Genomic DNA, 17769 nt, shown 5'->3' with positions numbered 1-17769 from the left:
AGAAAACAAAAAAACTGTGATGGCTATTTGTCCTACTGTTTTCTTGTTAAAATGTCCTTTATTTTATAAAACGATGGTGATATTAGACAGTAAATTGGTATTTATGTTGCCTCTGCTGAGTGTGAGGGCTTTAGCCTCTACTTGTCTGTAAGTGCTGCCAATAATTAGTGGTTTTATAATCTTACTTGTCAAGAGTAAAAGTTAGTTAATAACCTTATATCAGTCCCCAAACTTTAAATAAAAAATTTTACCAGCCATGAAATCTAGTAGTTTGGAAACTATGGCAATATACCACAGCAGCTTCCCAATAGGAAGGCTTGAAAATATTTGTCAGTAAAGAGGTTAACATAGGCTGGGCACGGTGGCTCATGCCTGTAATCCCAGCACCTTGAGAGGCCAAGGCGGGTGGATCATGAGGTCAGGAGATCGAGACCGTTCTGGCTAACACGGTGAAACCCTGTCTCTACTAAAAATACAAAAAAATTAGCTGGGTGTGGTGGCACGTGCCTATAGTCCCAGCTACTCGGGAGGCCGAGGCAGGAGAATCACTTGAACCCAGGAGGCGGAGGTTGCAGTGAGCCGAGATCGTGCCACTGCACTCCAGCCTGGGTGACAGAGTGACAGAGTGAGACTCCGTCTCAAAAAAAAAAAAAAAAAAAAAAGAGGTTAACATAATATCCAGGACAGTGGCATGGCATGCTGAAATGTTTTTCTTAATTTAAATTATCTTGAATCTCAGATCTACCTGTACTTTCGTTCACCCACTTTCTTTTCGCTTTCTCCTATCTGTAAGTTCATCACTGGGTCATGTAAATTTCTCTTGTACTTGGGAATGACCTTGTTACAAGCTTCCAGAACTTTGTGCCCAGTACTTAGAATAGTCATTACATTATCACAGTTCTTTGGGAAGTTGCCCCATATTTAACATACTCAAATCCAAATGCTCCTTCTCAAAGCTCCAAGTAAATTAGTACCCTGATCATTGTTAAAAATGAAATCTAGAGGTGAATTTACATGAAATGAGGATACAGATACAGGCCAGAGACTGGGTTCAGTCTGGCCCATGCCAGCCATGATTGATTGTGTCATGTCTTTCCCTTGCTGGCTGAACCTAGGATTCCTGTTTTCATATGTGATTTGTTCATGAAAATGGGCATTTAGGTTTAGTGTATGCATGTTTTTAAAGGGAAATTTCTTCCCGGAGAGTCCAAGCACATAAAAACACTTCTTCAATGTGGTATTTGAAAGATTTATGCATGTTAGTATATTTTGTTCTTTTTCTTCAAACTTGACCACATAATCTTCTGGCTTATGTCCAGGGAGTATCTAGTTGAGGCAAAATATTTGCTGCTTTAGGAATCCCTGATGATTACCATGCCTTTTTCATGATGTTGAGGCTACAGGAGCTAAGCTTATTAGTGACTGGCTGTGCCATTTTTACCATTTCCCACTCATCTTTATAAAATAATGAAGGCAAAATGCTGAAAAACCGTGTTTCTTCAGTTTTAAAAAATCTGTTATTTTTATTCTCCTCTTCTCCCTACTGTGATGGCTCCTGAAGGATGTCTGAGAAATCACTAAGGCTTTGCAGAGCACGGGATGCAAACCACAATAAAAAAATCCAAATTGTGGGCCAGGCACGGTGGCTCATGACTGTAATCCCAGCACTTTGGGAGGCTGAGGCAGGTGGGTCACGAGGTCAGGAGTTCGAGACCAGCCTGGCCAACATGGTGAAACCCCGTCTCTACTAAAAATACAAAAATTAGCTGGGCACAGTGGCACATGCCTGTAGTCCCAGCTACTCGTGAGGCTGAGGCAGGAGAATCACTTGAACCCAGGAGGCAGAGGTGGCAGTGAGCCGAAATCGTGCCACTGCACTCCAGCCTGGGCAACACAGCGAGACTGTATCTCAAAAAAAAAAAAAAAAAAAAAAGAAAGAACAAAAAAATCCAAATTGTAAACCCAGCCATAAAAAGATGGCTGTGCTGTTGAAACTGGCAGAACCACAACACCATAGCTTCAAAAATAGATCTTATGTGTACATTTTAACCTAAAATTATACTTTCAGGTGGCATTTACTGTGTAAAGCAAAGTCAAGCTTTGATCATAACTGTTTTTTCAGAACACACTTTTTATATAATTTGGGAATGGTGGTGCTATGAGAGCTAAAATATTTTTTGTTTACTAATTTAAAAAGTAAATTTCAGCTGGATGTGGTGGCCCACACCTGTAATCCCAGCACTTTGGGAGGCTGAGGCGGGTGGATCACCTGAGGTCAGGAGTTTGGAGACCAGCTTGGCCAATATGGCGAAACTCCATCTTTATTAAAAATAAAAAAATTAGCTGAGTGTGGTGGCAGGCGCCTGTAATTCCAGCTACTCGGGAGGCTGAGGCAGGAGAATTGCTTGAACCCAGGAGGCAGAGGTTGCTGTGAGCTGAGATCGCACCACTGCACTCCAGCCTGGGCAACAAGAGCTTAACTCTGTCTCAAAAAAAAAAAAAAAAAAGTGAATTTCATGTTGGCCAAGATTTTTTTTCATAAATTGTTTAATTATAAATAGTTATCATATGTTTATATATTATTGTAAAATAATTGATTTGCTAGTTTAAATTTTTTTCCTTTTGTCTTCTAGTTTGCCAGGGTTTGGATACCTGATCCAGAGGAAGTCTGGAAGTCAGCAGAGCTGCTCAAAGATTATAAGCCAGGAGATAAAGTCCTCCTGCTTCACCTCGAGGAAGGAAAGGTGAGATCTCACTTTCATTTGTTGTCATTGGCATAAAGTGAAGGGAGTTCAAGTGTAAATTTACTGTGAAGTAAACTCCCAATGGAAGTTAAATTTTGAACTTACCTAGAATTTTGACTTACTAAATTGGTAAAAATGGCAAACTCAGTTTTCTATCCTGATAGTGTTTTTAATGGCATAGATTAGTGAAAATAGCAGATACTTTAAAAAGCTTCTATTTTGGCCTGTGAATTTATTATGATTATCAGGTTTAGATTCACATCTAATCCTAAAACTCTTGCATTTAACTGGTGTGCTATGGGGAGTGCTTGTAGTGTTTTTAAAAAGAGGCATGGTGCCAGGTCTTAGAGGAGACTCATTGGTGGCAGCATGGAGAGCAAAACTGAGGGGAAGATACTAGTTGGGAGGAAGGCGGGGAAGAATTAGGCCAATTAGGAGGGCTTTTAATACCAAACTAGGGAATTAACTTATTTAACATTTATTGGTCATCTGCTTTGTTAGGCAAAATGTTCGGCACTTCGGAGTGAATTTTCTCATGTTAAATTTCACACCAACCCTATGGGTTGGCAGGTGATATAATCACTATTTTCCAAATAAGAAAGCCAAACTTCAAAGTCATTAAGTAGTTTTGCTCAAGGTCACACAGCCAGGAAGTGGCTTTTGGAATTTGAAGTGAGATTTGAACACAGATGACTCTAAGATGAGTGCTTATACTATTTGACTATATTGGATTTTTGCAGATTGCTGGCCATGACCAGTTGCTTAAGGTGATGTCTGCCATGTTATCCACTGTAAAGTTACTGTTTTCCCTTTGTAATTAATGAATGTCATTGTGTTGGGGCAGATGCTTTGAGGCCACTCATATATCCTGCTTCTCCTTAAACTTTGCCTGCTAATATTTGCCCAGTGTTCATTACTGTGTCTTGCCTGCAGCAAATATCGTTGTGTTCTAGTGGTGATTCTCCATTTCTTTCCTTCCTTCTATACTTATTAACTAGAATTCTTCTATAGGGAAGAAAGTATTGTTTCTCCTCTCCCATTTATTTATTACTTTAATCATTTATTTATTATGGGCTCATGGGTATTTCTTTTATTCTTCATTACTATCATTATTTATTTTATCAATTAAATTGTTCCAGCTTTGGTCATTGAGATCTCTCTTAGATTGGGTCCTTTGACTTTTTTGACAGGTCCCTATCCTTTTTTATTTTTTTTGAGGCAGGGTCTCACTTTGTCACCCAGGCTAGAGTGCAGTGGCTTGATCATGCCTCCCAGGCTCAGCCTCCCTAGTGGCTGGAACCACAGGTATGAGCCACCATGCCTGGCTAATTTTTTAATTTTTTTAGTAGAGATGGAGTCTCAATATGTTGCCCAGGCTAGTCTCGAACTCCTGAGCTCAAGCAGTCCTCCCACCTCGGTCTCCTGAAGTGCTGGGATTATAGGCATGAGCCACTGTGCCTGGCTTTTTTTTTTTTTTTTTTTTTTTTTAGATATAGCACTTCTCCTGGTACCCTAAGATACTTACCCTGTATTTCCCCTTTCCCAGCCCTGTTGCCTTATATTGGAGGATAGTATTTGACAGCCAAGATCTGAGCACTAGGTGTGCTCATTGCTATTGAGATGACACCACTTCTCAGCCCTCTTAGCATTGAGAGCTAGAAAAATATATACATGGATGGATAGATAGATACTAATATGTATGCATACTATACTAATGTATACTCAACCATCTATACTTACTTTATGTCTATGTTTACATATGTATGTATGTGTTTGTATGTATGTATTATATATATAATGTGTTTTTAGAGATGGTTGTCTTGCTATGTTGACCAGGCTAGTCTTGAACTGCTGGGCTCAAGAAGTCCTTCTACCTCGTCCTCCCAAAGTGCTGGGATTAAAGGCATCAGCTACTGCACTAGACTTTTTTTTTTTTTTTTTGAGACGGAATTTTGCTCTGTCACCCAGGCTGGAGTATGGTGGTGCAATCTTGGCTCACTGCAGCCTCCACCTCCCGGGTTCAAACGATTCTTGTGCCTCAGCTTCCTGAGTAGCCGGGATTACAGGCGCATGCCACCATGCCTGGCTAATTTTTGTGTTTTTAGTAGAGACAGGATTTTACCATGTTGGCCCGGCGGGTCTCGAACTCCCAACCTCAAGTGATCCACCCACCTCGGCCTCCCAAAGTGCTGGGATTACAGGCATGAGCCACTGCATCCAGCCTTGACTTTTTTTAAAGAAAATAAAACCCTTGAGTTAATAGGGATCCTTTTTTCTCCAGTCCAATGCCACCAGTTTCATTCTATTATTCTTCCTTTGATTATGTGTACTATAACTTCTCTTTTTGGTTTTCATTAGCTATATTACTTATTCATTATAGACATAAAGTTATTTCAGAATTGCTAATCCATACCCCTATAAGAAGCAGATTTGCCAACCAGAGTACAGTGTCTATGTTTAATTTTATTAATCCTTAGTATTTTTTAAAAATCTAGAAATAGAATGATACATACCTTTAATAAAAGCAAGACTAGGGACAGGGGTCAAACAAGAAGAATAGACATTAAAAAATTCATGAACTATTCAAGAATCATTCTCTTTTTAGAAACTATAGTCACTTAGGGTCCTATAATAAAATAGAGAAAGCATGGCTTTTGTAATAGTAGAAGAGTATATTTATTTAATGATGTCCAGTGATTCCAGAGGAGCAGGTTATGTCCATTTAAAGCCTAACTCCAAGAAAGAAATTTCTGTGAAGATGTTACAGATCTTCTCTACCTTTCAAATTAGTGTCTTCTCTAATATTTCAATTTCAGCTTCTCCCCACACTCGCCACAAACAACCCCACCCTGTAATGAAGACTGAGGAAAGAGCTCTGGGTTGCCCTTCTGCCATTCTGGAGTCTTCTGGCTAATACCAGAACAGACAATTGTGTATTTACAGGGCCAATGCAAGGACCAGTCAGCCCCAGGCAAGGGTGATATTCTCTGATAAACAGGCAGCAAGAAATGCTGAGTGGTAAATTGTTAATTTTTCTCTCCTTTAGCATAATTCATTCAAATATGATTTGAATATTTGACCTCTGTATATATTTTTAGTATTACCAAAACTGGCTTTTTACAAAACCTTGTCCCTCCCTACAACTAAATTGAATTTTTATTCCTATTCACTTGTCCTATGTTATTTGCCCCTTTATATAGTTAAGTGACAATATTCATGGTTGGCTGTGCCATAAAGCCATATTCCCGTGACTTTAAAGTGAATAGTGGCTAGTAATGGTCACTCACACCTGTAATCCCAGCATTTGGGAGGCCAACGCAGGAGGATCCGTTGAGCCCAGGAGTTCGAGATCAGCCTGGGCAACATAGTGAGACCCCATCTCTATTCAAAATTAACTGAATAGTACTTGTTAACTTTTGGGACCAGGAACCCCATTAAAATGTCGTTTGTTTTGTTTTGTTTTTGTTTTTGTTTTTTTTTGAGATGGAGTCTCGCTCTGTAGCCCAGGCTGGAGTTCAGTAGCGTGATCTTGGCTCACTGCAACCTCTGCCTCCAGGGTTCAAGTGATTCTCCTGGCTCAGCCTCCCGAGTATTTGGAATTACAGGTGCCCACCACCACGCCTGGATAATTTTTGAGTTTTTAGTAGAGATGGGGTTTCACCATGTTGGCCAGGCTGGTCTCGAGCTCCTGACCTCAGGTGATCCACCCACCTCGGCCTCCCAAAGTGTTGGGATTACAGGCATGAGCCACCATGCCTGGCCAATTTTTGTATTTTTAATAAAGACGGAGTCTTGCCATGTTGGCCAGGCTGGTCTCGAACTCCTGACCTCAGGTAATCTGCCCGCCTTGGCTTCCCAAAGTACTGGAATTACAGGTGTGAGCCACTGCGTCCGGCCTAAATCTGATGAATGAATAAGCATATGCACAGAAAAAACAAAAAGCAAACAAAACAAAAATCTCATGAAAACTATGAATTGTCTTGCCTCAAAAAAAGTACACATATGTGCACATACACACAGAGTGTTGCACATAATTTCAGGGGATTCTTGGGTATCTAGTGGTTTAAGGATTCCTAAGTACTTACCACATGCCGGACTTGCCTTATTTACTTTTTTACCACAACCCTGTTAGCCCATTTTACAAATGAAGGATTTGGGTGAAATACTGTAACTCAAGACCACATAAAAAGTAAGTATTAGTATCAGGATTTGAATCCTGGTCAATCTGATCCTAGAGCCAAGCTCTCCACCACTCTTTTATATTGTCCGCCACTTTTTTATAGGTAAAAGGGGTTGGAGGAGAGAAACATATTGAAAAGTTTAAAACTTCTGATTCAGTACGTGGGTGAAAAAGGTCTAGGCTATGGCTTTCAAAGTATATTAGCAAAAATTGTTAATACAAGTTGGTATGTCTAATGAAAACGCACTTCATATTGTTTCCATCTCCACCAGTTTCTGTGATATTGGAAGGTGCTAGGAAAATAATGCATTTAATAGCTGAGAAGCAAATCAGGAATAGGAAGTAAGCAAAATGCATAGGCCTCTTTCACAGTCCTTGCCATAATTCATCCAGATGCTGTGTCTTGTGCATTTTCAGGATTTGGAATACCATCTAGATCCAAAGACCAAGGAGCTGCCTCACTTACGAAATCCTGACATACTTGTTGGTGAAAATGACCTCACAGCCCTCAGCTATCTTCATGAGCCTGCTGTGCTCCATAATCTCAGAGTCCGCTTTATTGATTCCAAACTTATTTATACATATTGTGGTAAGTATGCTTTGCTTTCCGAATCGACTGTGGACTCTTTCCTCTAATGGATATAGCCATGGAAATATTGTACATGGGGAAAGCAGGCTGTGGTTGGATTTTCTCTTAGACAAAATCACTTGAGCGTTATCAGAAAGATTTACCAAGTTGCATTTATGCTGAATAAACTCATTTGTGAGCTTACATAATTTTGCTAAAAATAAAAAGACTGGGCCCATCTTTTGGAATTTTTTTCCCTTTACAGAAGTCATATGTCAGATTTAGTGCCAAATTCACCAGTTATTTTCTTCTCTTCCAAAAACTACTACACGAAGAGTAGATGTCCAAGGACTTATCTTTGGAGCAGGTTCAAGAGATTTAGTGTTATCTTGTGGTCAGTTACTCAGCCATGCAGAACTAACTTGACTCGTGGTGATTCGTCTTGCTCACTCCTGCTTGCCTGGGCCCCTGCTCATTGCAGTGTTAGCTGCCAGCCACCCAGCTCATGGTGCTTTTTATCTCTCCAAGAAATAAAGCCTCTGCATGTGTGTGTGTTTGTGTTCCTTTCCCCTTTCTCCAGCTTTCCTTCTTTTTTCTCTCTTTCCCAGTTTGTTCTTATCTTTTATTTTCTCCCTTTCCTCTGGCTGTTTTTTCTCCGCTGACGTCTTACCATTCTTTCACTAATCACTCTGTCCTCGGAAGCTCAAATCTGGATTTCCATTCATTCGTGTGGTATACCCAACTCAGTGCTCATGATTTCTTCATTACTCTCCTGTTTTAGACAGGAACAGCCACCTTTTCTTCTTAAAATAATTGACATCCTTTATATCATTGATACTAACTTTTCCTTTCTGGTAACTATTTCTGTTTCTCAATTGTTATTTTTCTTCCATTTTTTTTCCTTGCACATGTGTTACCTTCTCAGTGAAGTCTTGTCTGGCCACCCTATCAAGTCAGAAACCCCTCCTTACTGTCTTTCTTCCCTGCATTATTTTTTGCCTTCTTTTCCTTATTACAATTTAATCTGAGATTATGTATATATATATTTTCTTACTTATCTTGTTAATTGTCTGAATTTCCCACTAGAGTTTAAGTTCCATGAGGGTAAAGATTAGTCTTTTTGTTTGTTTGTTTGTTTACTGTTGTAAGTTCAGCGTTTAGAAAAGACTTTACACATAGTTGGAGCTGAATAAACATTTATTGAATGGACGACTTCATTAAGTTAATATACACCTACAGAAAAATTCTTAGGAAATACAGAAAAGTATAAAAAAGGAAAAACAATTATATGTAACTCACCACTGAAAAATAGCCAGTATTAATATTGATTTACATCCTTTCTCTTTGTATGCATAAGTTGATATAAAATTGGAATCAGTCTATATATAGTTTTGTATTATGTTTTCCTATGACATTTAATATCCTTCAAAAACATGATTTGGACCAGGTGCTGTGGCTTACCCTGTAATCCCAGCACCTTGGGAGGCTGAGGTGGGCAGATCACTTGAGCCCAGGAGTTCAAGCCTGGGCAACATGGCAAAATCCTGTCTCTACAAAAAAAATACAAAAATTAGCCAGGCATGGTGTTGCGCGTCCATAGTCCCAGCTACCTGGGAGGCTGAAGTGGGAGGATTTTGTAAGCCTGGGAGGTCTAGGCTGTAGTGAGCCAAGATAGTAACATTGCACTCCAGCCTGGGTGACAGGGTGAGACCCTATCTCAAATTAAACAGACAAACATGATTTGTGGTAGTGGCTTAGTAGTCTATCGTATGGATGTAACAGAATGCATTCAACTAGTCTCCTTGCCCTATATATTTTGTTTCCATTTTCACTGTTACAGATAACATTATGATAAACATCTTTGTGAAAAAAAAAAAACTCTTTGCATGAATTTCTGATTATTTCATTTGGATAAATTGTAGAAGTAAAGTGGAATTTTTGGATTAAATATATGAAGATATTTAAAGTTCTTATAACATTGCCACATTATTTTAAGCCACCTAGTCCAGTTTTTAAATGGTGTTTTAGGCAGAACTATGTATAATGGGTTCAGAGGCAAAGGCTATGATACATTTTGATCCTTGAACAATTTATTGGTTTAATATTAACTAAATTGAAATGAAGGATTGTGTTAACTGTGAGTCTCACTTTACTAAGTTTGATATGCCCATTAGGGTATCATTGACTTCTTTTTCTTTCTTGTCCCCCACCCTATTCCCAGGTATAGTCCTAGTAGCTATAAATCCCTATGAACAGCTGCCTATTTATGGAGAAGATATTATTAATGCATACAGTGGTCAGAACATGGGTGATATGGATCCACATATCTTTGCAGTAGCTGAAGAAGCTTACAAGCAAATGGCCAGGTTGGTAGAAGCTTTCATTGTTATTTTATGGCAGTTATTAGATATGATAATTTCTTCTTGCTAAGTCACATATATTTTAAAGTGAATGGCAACCTTGTAAATAATTACTAAATAAGCAGCCTTGACAAGTTTGTCTCAGGTGACTTGGATTATTATTAAATAATAAAGTGGGCCGGGCGCAGTGGCTCATGTCTGTATTCCCAGCACTTTGGGAGGCCAAGGTGGGCGGATTACCTGAGGTCAGGAGTTCGAGACTAGCCTGGCCAACATGGCGAAACCCCGCCTCTACTAAAAATGCAAAAATTAGCTGGGTGTGGAGGCACGCACCTGTAATCCCAGCTACTTGGGAGGCTGAGACAGGAGAATTGCTTGAACCTGGGAGGCAGAGGTTGCAGTGAGCCGAGATTGTGCCACTGCACTGCAGCCTGGGCCACAGAGCAGGACTCTGTCTCAAAAACAAACAAACAAACAAACAAACCCGTCACATTTATAAAGGGACATAGAGTTTTTAAAAACTGCCTTTGAAATTTCATCATGATCCTGTGACTAGGAAAAGACAGATGCAGATGTTATGTTTTACAGATGAAAGGATTAGTGTAGTGGTATTAAATGACCTACCCAATGTCAGTCAGCTAATGAGTAATAGACTAGAACTAAAAAGCCTAGGAGCTGTAAAAAAAATCTTTCTGAATCCTAGGGAATTAAATCTAAAGGAAAGTGTGAAATTTTTTTCTTTCAAGATGGGGTCTTGCTATGTTGCCCAGGCTGGGCTTGAACTCCTGGGCTCAAGTGATCCTCCTTCTTCAGCCTCCTGAGTAGTTGGTACTGCAGGCATGCACTACCATGCCCAACTGAAAGTGTGAATTTTAATGTTAGTATTATATGATAGGGCATCAGTTATCCTGAACAGCATCTGCAAAATGTCTCTTATATTAACCATGGAACCCTAACATTTTGAGGGTGGAAAATGGGAGAAAAATGTTACTTTCAAGACTAGATTATGCTCTTAATAATATAATAAAATATAAAACTGTGAATGTGTAGAAGAATAGTTTAAGTTTAATTCATTTCTCCAGCCTACAAAGCAGAACACATTATAAATATAATATGGGAAACCCACGAGTAATTTATAAGGTGGAAAGAAAACTAATACTGCAGAGGTTTTTATTTTCTCCTCTCCAGCCAGGGAGAGTATACATGATTGGTCCAGCATGTGACAGAATTTTAGAATTATTTCAGGGACAAAACCCTAGAAATCATTATGCCCTTTTAATAATAAAATAATATTAATACGGATACTTCTAATAGCAGCTAACATTATGTGCTCTGTGAAGGGCATCATTTAATTGCTTTCCATTTATTAACTAATTTTATTCTCATAGCAACTTTCTGAGTTTGGTATTATTAATTTTCATTTTACAAATGAGAAAAATGAAGCACAGAGAAGTTGTGTAACTTTTCTAAGGTCACATAACTAGGAAGACCAGTTTTCAAATTCAATTAGTCTGACGTTATGAAATATTAATGTATTAAATATAAAATGACTAAACATAGGTTAGCACTACAAAGCATGTCATATTATGCCAGCTTCTGCTATAAAATAGTAATTAGTGTTCAAAGCTTAAGAAAAGTTATTTTTTAAGCTTAAAATTGAGAAAATTCCATCTATTGGTATGATTTTTTCCCTTAAGTTGGAAAAATCTACCAGTAGTTGATTTGTATAGTATCAGAGCATTGCAGTACAGTTTCGACACCACTTAGTACAACCTGAGAACTACTGGGCAGAAAAAAAATCACATGGATGGCTAGACTCTAAAAATAATCTCTGAAAATTGTATAGTGCTCAGAGAATTATATGACTCTTTGGAAAATAGTATTCTTAAATACAAAAGCATAGCTCTTACATCTTTGTTACTGGTCATTCACAGATAGTATTAGGTTTATATGAATATTTATGGCTTTTTACCTTCAGATTTACCTTGGTTTCCTGTAATTTTCTCTTCTCATTATTATCTGTTGTGACTCAGTCACTCAAGGTAATTTCTTAACTGAAGGGTTGTTTTGTCTTTTTTCCTTTGGCTTGGTTTTCTTTTTCAGACAGCTTTAAAATATGCCTCAATCAGTTATGGTATTATATTTACCATTTATATAAATAAATCTATACCCATAACATCTGCCACAGCAGTAAAATAGAGTGTATCTATTTAGGCTTACAGTCAGAAATAACTGCTGCAGGATCATTTCTTGCCACTGTTTTCTTTTCTTTTTTTTTTTTTTAAGACGGAGTCTCGCCCTGTCGCCCAAGCTGGAGTGCAGTGGCGCAATCTCAGCTCACTGCAACCTCCGCCTCCCGGGTTCACGCCATTCTCCTGCCTCAGCCTCCCGAGTAGCTGGGACTACAGGCGCCTGCCACCACGCCCAGCTAATTTTTTGTATTTTTATTGGAGACGGGGTTTCACTGTGTTAGCCAGGTTGGTCTCTATCTCCTGACCTCGTGATCCGCCCACCTCGGCCTCCCAAAGTGCGGGGATTACAGGCATAGGCCACCACGCCCAGCCAGCCTTACCATTGTTTTCTTGTCAAACAAAGATGTCATCTTTCTAGATGCAAATCCTGGTGTTTCACATTATCACCATTTCTAGGGATCCCTCATGTCTTCAGGGAAGGTACAATTCATCATTCATGTAATAGAGATTTATTGAACACCGTCCAAACGCCAGGCACTGTTCTGAGCATGGGGGATACAAATTAAATAGACAGGAATTCCTACCCCACGAAGTCAGGCATGATTAACAATAAAACGATTAGCTGGGCATGGTGGCGCACATCTGTAAGCCGATCACTTAAGCCTCGGAGTTCAGGGTTACAGTGATCTACGACTGTGCTACCACACTCCAGCCTGGACAAGATAGTGAGACCCTGCCTTTACAAACAAAATACAAAAACTAGCCAGGCATGGTGGCCTGTGCCTTTAGTCCCAGCTACTCAGGAGTCAGAGGTGGGAGGATTGCTTGAGCCCAGGAGTTGAAGGCTGCAGTGGGCCAAGATGGTGCCACTGCATTCCTGCCTGGGTGACAGAGCAAGACCCTATCTACAAAAACAACGAAAAAGTAAAGTTACAAAGAAATTAAAAGAACATACTGTGCTGGAGCAAGGGTAGAAGCCAGGAGACTAGTTGGGAGGTTATTGCCTCGATCCATGCAAAAGATGATCATTTAATTAGTGGAGGTGGTAAAAAGTAGATGGATTCTGGGTATATTTTTAAGACAGAACTGGCAAAGCCTTGCTTATATGGGGTATTTGAGAAAAAGAGGAGTTAAGGATGGCAGTAAGGATTTGGACTGAGCACCTAGAAGGTTGGAGTTGCTGTTTATTGAGATGTAGAAGATGGCAGGAAGAGCAGGTTGTGTGTGTTGTGGGGTGGGGAGTAGGGGGAAAGGAGCAGAGTTCTAATTTAGATCTTTAAGGTTGAAAAGATGTTTTTGACATCTATCCTAAAAGCAAAACTCATACTAGGAATTCTTTCCAAGCAGATCTATGTCCGGTGACATCAGCAATAACCAGGATCCTTGAGCTGGATCCTTGACTCATGGCTTCTTTTTAAACATGCTCCTTAGAGAGTACAATGCCCTCATAAAATACCTTCCTAGAATAGCCTTTTAATTTTAATTGTCCTTGTTGACTTACCATGGAGAAACACTCAGTGGACTGCCATGCCTATTTTTTTCTTTTATTCTTGTTTGACATTCTTGCCAGTCTTTTCTCATGCTGTAACTAGGATTTTTGTTTTGTTTTGTGTTGTTTCTTTAAAACCAGGTAGTGTTGATGGCTTTAATTTGCTGTATTTTCTCTCCACTGTGAGTGATAATCAGTTTTATTGACTAAGTTTCATTTATTTAAATTTGCTTGAAATAAATTATATGCAATTAACTTTGGTCTAGTGAAAAAGACATCTGTACTAGTCACATATCTACCAATAACTAACCATATAAGCTCAAATCTCCTGGTCTCCCTGAGTCTCCGTTTTATCATCTATAAAATGGAACAGTGTCACTGATGATCTAGCTTTACATGTACAGGTTTCTGTGGTATGCATTTGTTATCTTTATTTTTGATGGGAACTAATGCATAAACATTTTGATTGAGGGGAGACCATGGTAGGGAGCTGTGTAACAAAGCAGAAGAAGCATTGTGTAGACTTTCCCCTGGAAATCAAGAGATGTGGGGTGTAACAACCCAGCTCTACTCTATGCCAGTCATCAGGCTTAGACAAGCCTTTTAACCTCTTGGTGTTACTATTTCCTCCAAAGAGTAAAATATAATGTCTCTCCTGCTTACTTTGGAGGTGAAAATTGTATTAGGTGATACACACAAAAACACTTCGAAAAATACTAAGTTCTATTCAAATATAAGCTGTTCTTATCATCATAGTCGTCATCATTATGTGGCCTTATGTCTACATTTCTGTTTTCATTGACTTGAGCCTCTCATCTGGTTTTATTATTTCTGAATTAATTTATTACCAGGCCCTTCCTTAGGGTGGCCCCTTCCGTCATTTGGTTATGTGGTCTCAGGGTGTGCCACTGTCCAGAGGTTCACTGGCTAACTGCAAACTATTACAGATGACAAAATCTCTTCTGTTTCAGCTGAAACTCAGCTGCCCTGTGATGCTAAGTATCCTATTTATGCAAATAGGCTTTAAGTAATACATGGTTCCTCATAAGGATAATTTTATATATGTTATATAAAGGTGGGTTAACTTAAATTAATAAATATCTACCATATTTGAGGTCTACTGTGTACCAGACGTGGTGCCAGGCATGTAATCCTCATTATATCCCTGGAGCAGATCACCACTGCTTTACAGGTGAGGAAAGTAGCTTGTCCAGGCCATATGCTAATAAATGGTATCTAAGAGCTGAGATTCGAATCCAGCTTTGAGACTCTGAAGCCTTTCTTCTTTGTCATTTAGTTTTCTTACTTTCAACTACCTGGCCCTATTCTAACAGATCTGTTCCCTCACGTTAAGATGGCATAGTTCTATTTCTACATCTTTCATTTAGCCTAGAATATCTTGCTCCATGCTTTTTTATCTGTCTGATTTATATTTATACTTCATTATCCCACTCAGATTTTACTTTCAGATGACCCCAGCTCACAGTAAATGATTTCTCTTTAGAATTCTCCATTATATGAGTATCTTAGTCTGTTTTATACTGGTATATCGGAATACCAGACTGGGTAATTTATAATGAACAGAAATTTATTTGGCTCATTGTTCTGGATGCAGGAAAGAGCAAGGTTGATAGGCTACATCTAGTTGAGGGTCTTCTTGCTACGTCATCTTATGGTGGAAGGTGGAAGGGAAGAGAGCATGTAAGACAGAGACAGGAAGGGGGCCAAGCTCATTCTTTCATCAGGATGCCATTACTGCAGTAACTAACCCACTTCCATTATGACTACATAAATCCATCCATGAGGGCAGAGCCCTCACGACCTAGTCACCTTTTTTTTTTTTGTAATACAGGGTCTCACTATGTCACCCAGGCAAGGGTGTAGTGGTACAGTCATGGTTCACTACAGCCTCAACCTCCCAGGCTCAAGTGATCCTCCCACCTCAGCCTCCCAAGTAGTTAGGACTACAGGCATATGCAGTGATGCCCAGCTAATTTTTTCTTTTTTGTAGAGATGGAATCTCACTATGTTGCCCAGGCTGGTCTCAAATTCCTAAGCTCAAGTGATCCTCCTGCCTCACCTTCCCAAAGTGCTGGGATTACAGGCGTGAGCCACCATGCCTGGCCTAGTCACGTTTTAAAGTCTCACCTCTCAACGCTGTTGTATTGAGGATTCAGTTTGCAACATATGAACTTTGAGGAACACATTCAAACCATAACATTAAACTACTAGTTTGGGACTTACTGAATATTATCTACCCCAGAAGGTTGCAGCAGGAATAAAATACAGTACATATTAGAGAACTAGAGTATGTAAAAGTTATAAACAAATATAGTTGGCTATTTCTGCTCTAGCATCTTTATATAATGCATAGGCTCTGTACTGATGGAACAGAAAACTCAGGTTGATTTGAGAGGATCTGATAGCCATGTGACAGGCTTCTCACCAGGAACTGAGTGACCTCAGCAAGTATCTCTAGGAAACATTTGTTTTCATTTCCTGAGAAGTCTGTCTGCCTCTCTAAAGCACAGCATTCAACAGTGCCAGCAACCATTTTTATAGTAAATATTTATGCTTCAAAAATAAAATTTGTATTATAATTGTAAACTCATTGTCTAGTATTAACTTTAGGGTTTAAGCATTTTCTTATTGAGACTAATTAAAAGTAGGAATCAGAGAGACACAGAGAGCAGAGCAGCTTGATTTTGATGAGTGATGATGTAGAAAAACTTAGCATCTCTCTAACAAGAGAGAGATTAAAGTCTCAATGAAGCCACATCTTTAAGACACCACGGTAAAAACACAGTTTTGAAAGAAAGCATTTTATTACACTAACTTAATATTTTCCCTTTTTAACAAGGGATCGGATAAAGGGAGAAACAATTAGATTGGTTGCCTGCAAAAAAGTAAAGCTCTAGATTTTGTTTCACGTGGCCATGTTTGTTTATAAGCTAAAAATTTAGACCTAGGTGCAGCTGCATGTACACTTCATCAAGGTACATGACAACACTCAATGGTTGGTTATCAGAGAGTTAACATCAACATAGATGGGGATATTAAATCATGTTATACATTACTCAGGTTTGAGGCAAGCATTGCTTAATTTCCTTGTTGATGACGTAGATGTAATTGAAAGTATGTTTATTAAGTTTACAGAGGACAAGTTGATGATCTTGGAAGATAAGTGTTTGGTATGACCATGATAAACTAGAGAGATTACCTATTTTAAAGGGTAAAATTCAAAAGGAAAATCTATAAAATAATACATTTCATACAAAATGAAAACTATAAGGAAAGACCCGACAGACCAAATAGATATAAGGTCACTGATGACCATAAGAGGAAAATAAAGGCTAACAGACACCCTCCCCCACCCCGACTCTCTCTCTCTCTCTCTTTCTCTCTCTTTCTTTCTCTCTTTCTCTATCTCTCTCTTGCTCATCCTTGAATAATTGTTTCCTGGGGTTTCAAGTGCTTCTACATAATTTAACTCCATTTCCTTATTCTCACAGAACCTGGTTTTCTCCTAATGATCATATATATGAGTCAATTCTGGTATTACCCTCTCAATTCTGGTATTACCTTCTCTGGAAAGGCTTTCCTGACATCTCCTCCTCATATCTCCTACTGGTTCCATACCCTTCCTTTCTACTTTCATAGTATCTTAGATAGACCTTTTTTATAGCAGTTACTTCCAACTGCATTTTAACTGTGTCCTTTCTAGTCTCTCTCAATTGAGTATGACCCTAGAGTCTTTTATTTCCAAAAAGTGATTAGCACATTGTGGCTGCTTATTATGTGTTTCTTAAATGAATGAATGAAGCAGTATTTTTAAGAGGGCTTTTGGTTCACATTAGACCTTCTGGAAACAGGTCAGAAGAGCTCACCTCCACTCCAAAGCACCCAGTACCCAGCCTATTTAGGATTATTGTGGAGGCCCTTGAAAGGACTGGCCAAACCAGAAATCATAAATCTGTCATTACTCCATTTTCCAGCTAAGCTGAGTTATCTGCTCTTTCCAAACTTCTGATTCTGAGCCTTCATTTATGCTATCCGCTTTGCCTGGAATGTACCCTTCCCGACTTCTATAGTCCTTGCTTGCTTTCTCTTACTCATTTTTGTAGACCTTGTTCAGCTGTCATCTCTAGGGAATCTTCCCTGATAACCTCTTCTTCCTCTTACGGCCCCATTACATGTATTACAGTCTTGAATTATTGGCCTGTCTTTCCTATTAGA

General features: G+C 39.1%; 1 protein-coding gene across 5 annotated transcripts in view; it reads left to right on the top strand.

Moving 5' to 3' along the window:
- MYO5A (myosin VA) overlaps positions 1–17769 on the top strand; it is a 228319-nt gene that overhangs the window by 98456 nt on the left and 112094 nt on the right. For all 5 annotated transcript variants that reach the window (XM_055363022.2, XM_055363025.2, XM_055363024.2 and 2 more), the window contains exons 2-4: positions 2634–2744; positions 7342–7513; positions 9714–9858. In XM_055363022.2, the coding sequence (XP_055218997.1) occupies positions 2634–2744; positions 7342–7513; positions 9714–9858 (428 nt within the window). The remainder of the gene's footprint in view (positions 1–2633; positions 2745–7341; positions 7514–9713; positions 9859–17769) is intronic.

Source organism: Gorilla gorilla, chromosome 16, assembly GCF_029281585.2.
Source record: "Gorilla gorilla gorilla isolate KB3781 chromosome 16, NHGRI_mGorGor1-v2.1_pri, whole genome shotgun sequence".
Lineage (NCBI taxonomy): Eukaryota > Metazoa > Chordata > Mammalia > Primates > Hominidae > Gorilla > Gorilla gorilla.
Note: the sequence above shows the minus strand (reverse complement) of the source record. Positions and strands in the feature narration are given on the sequence as shown.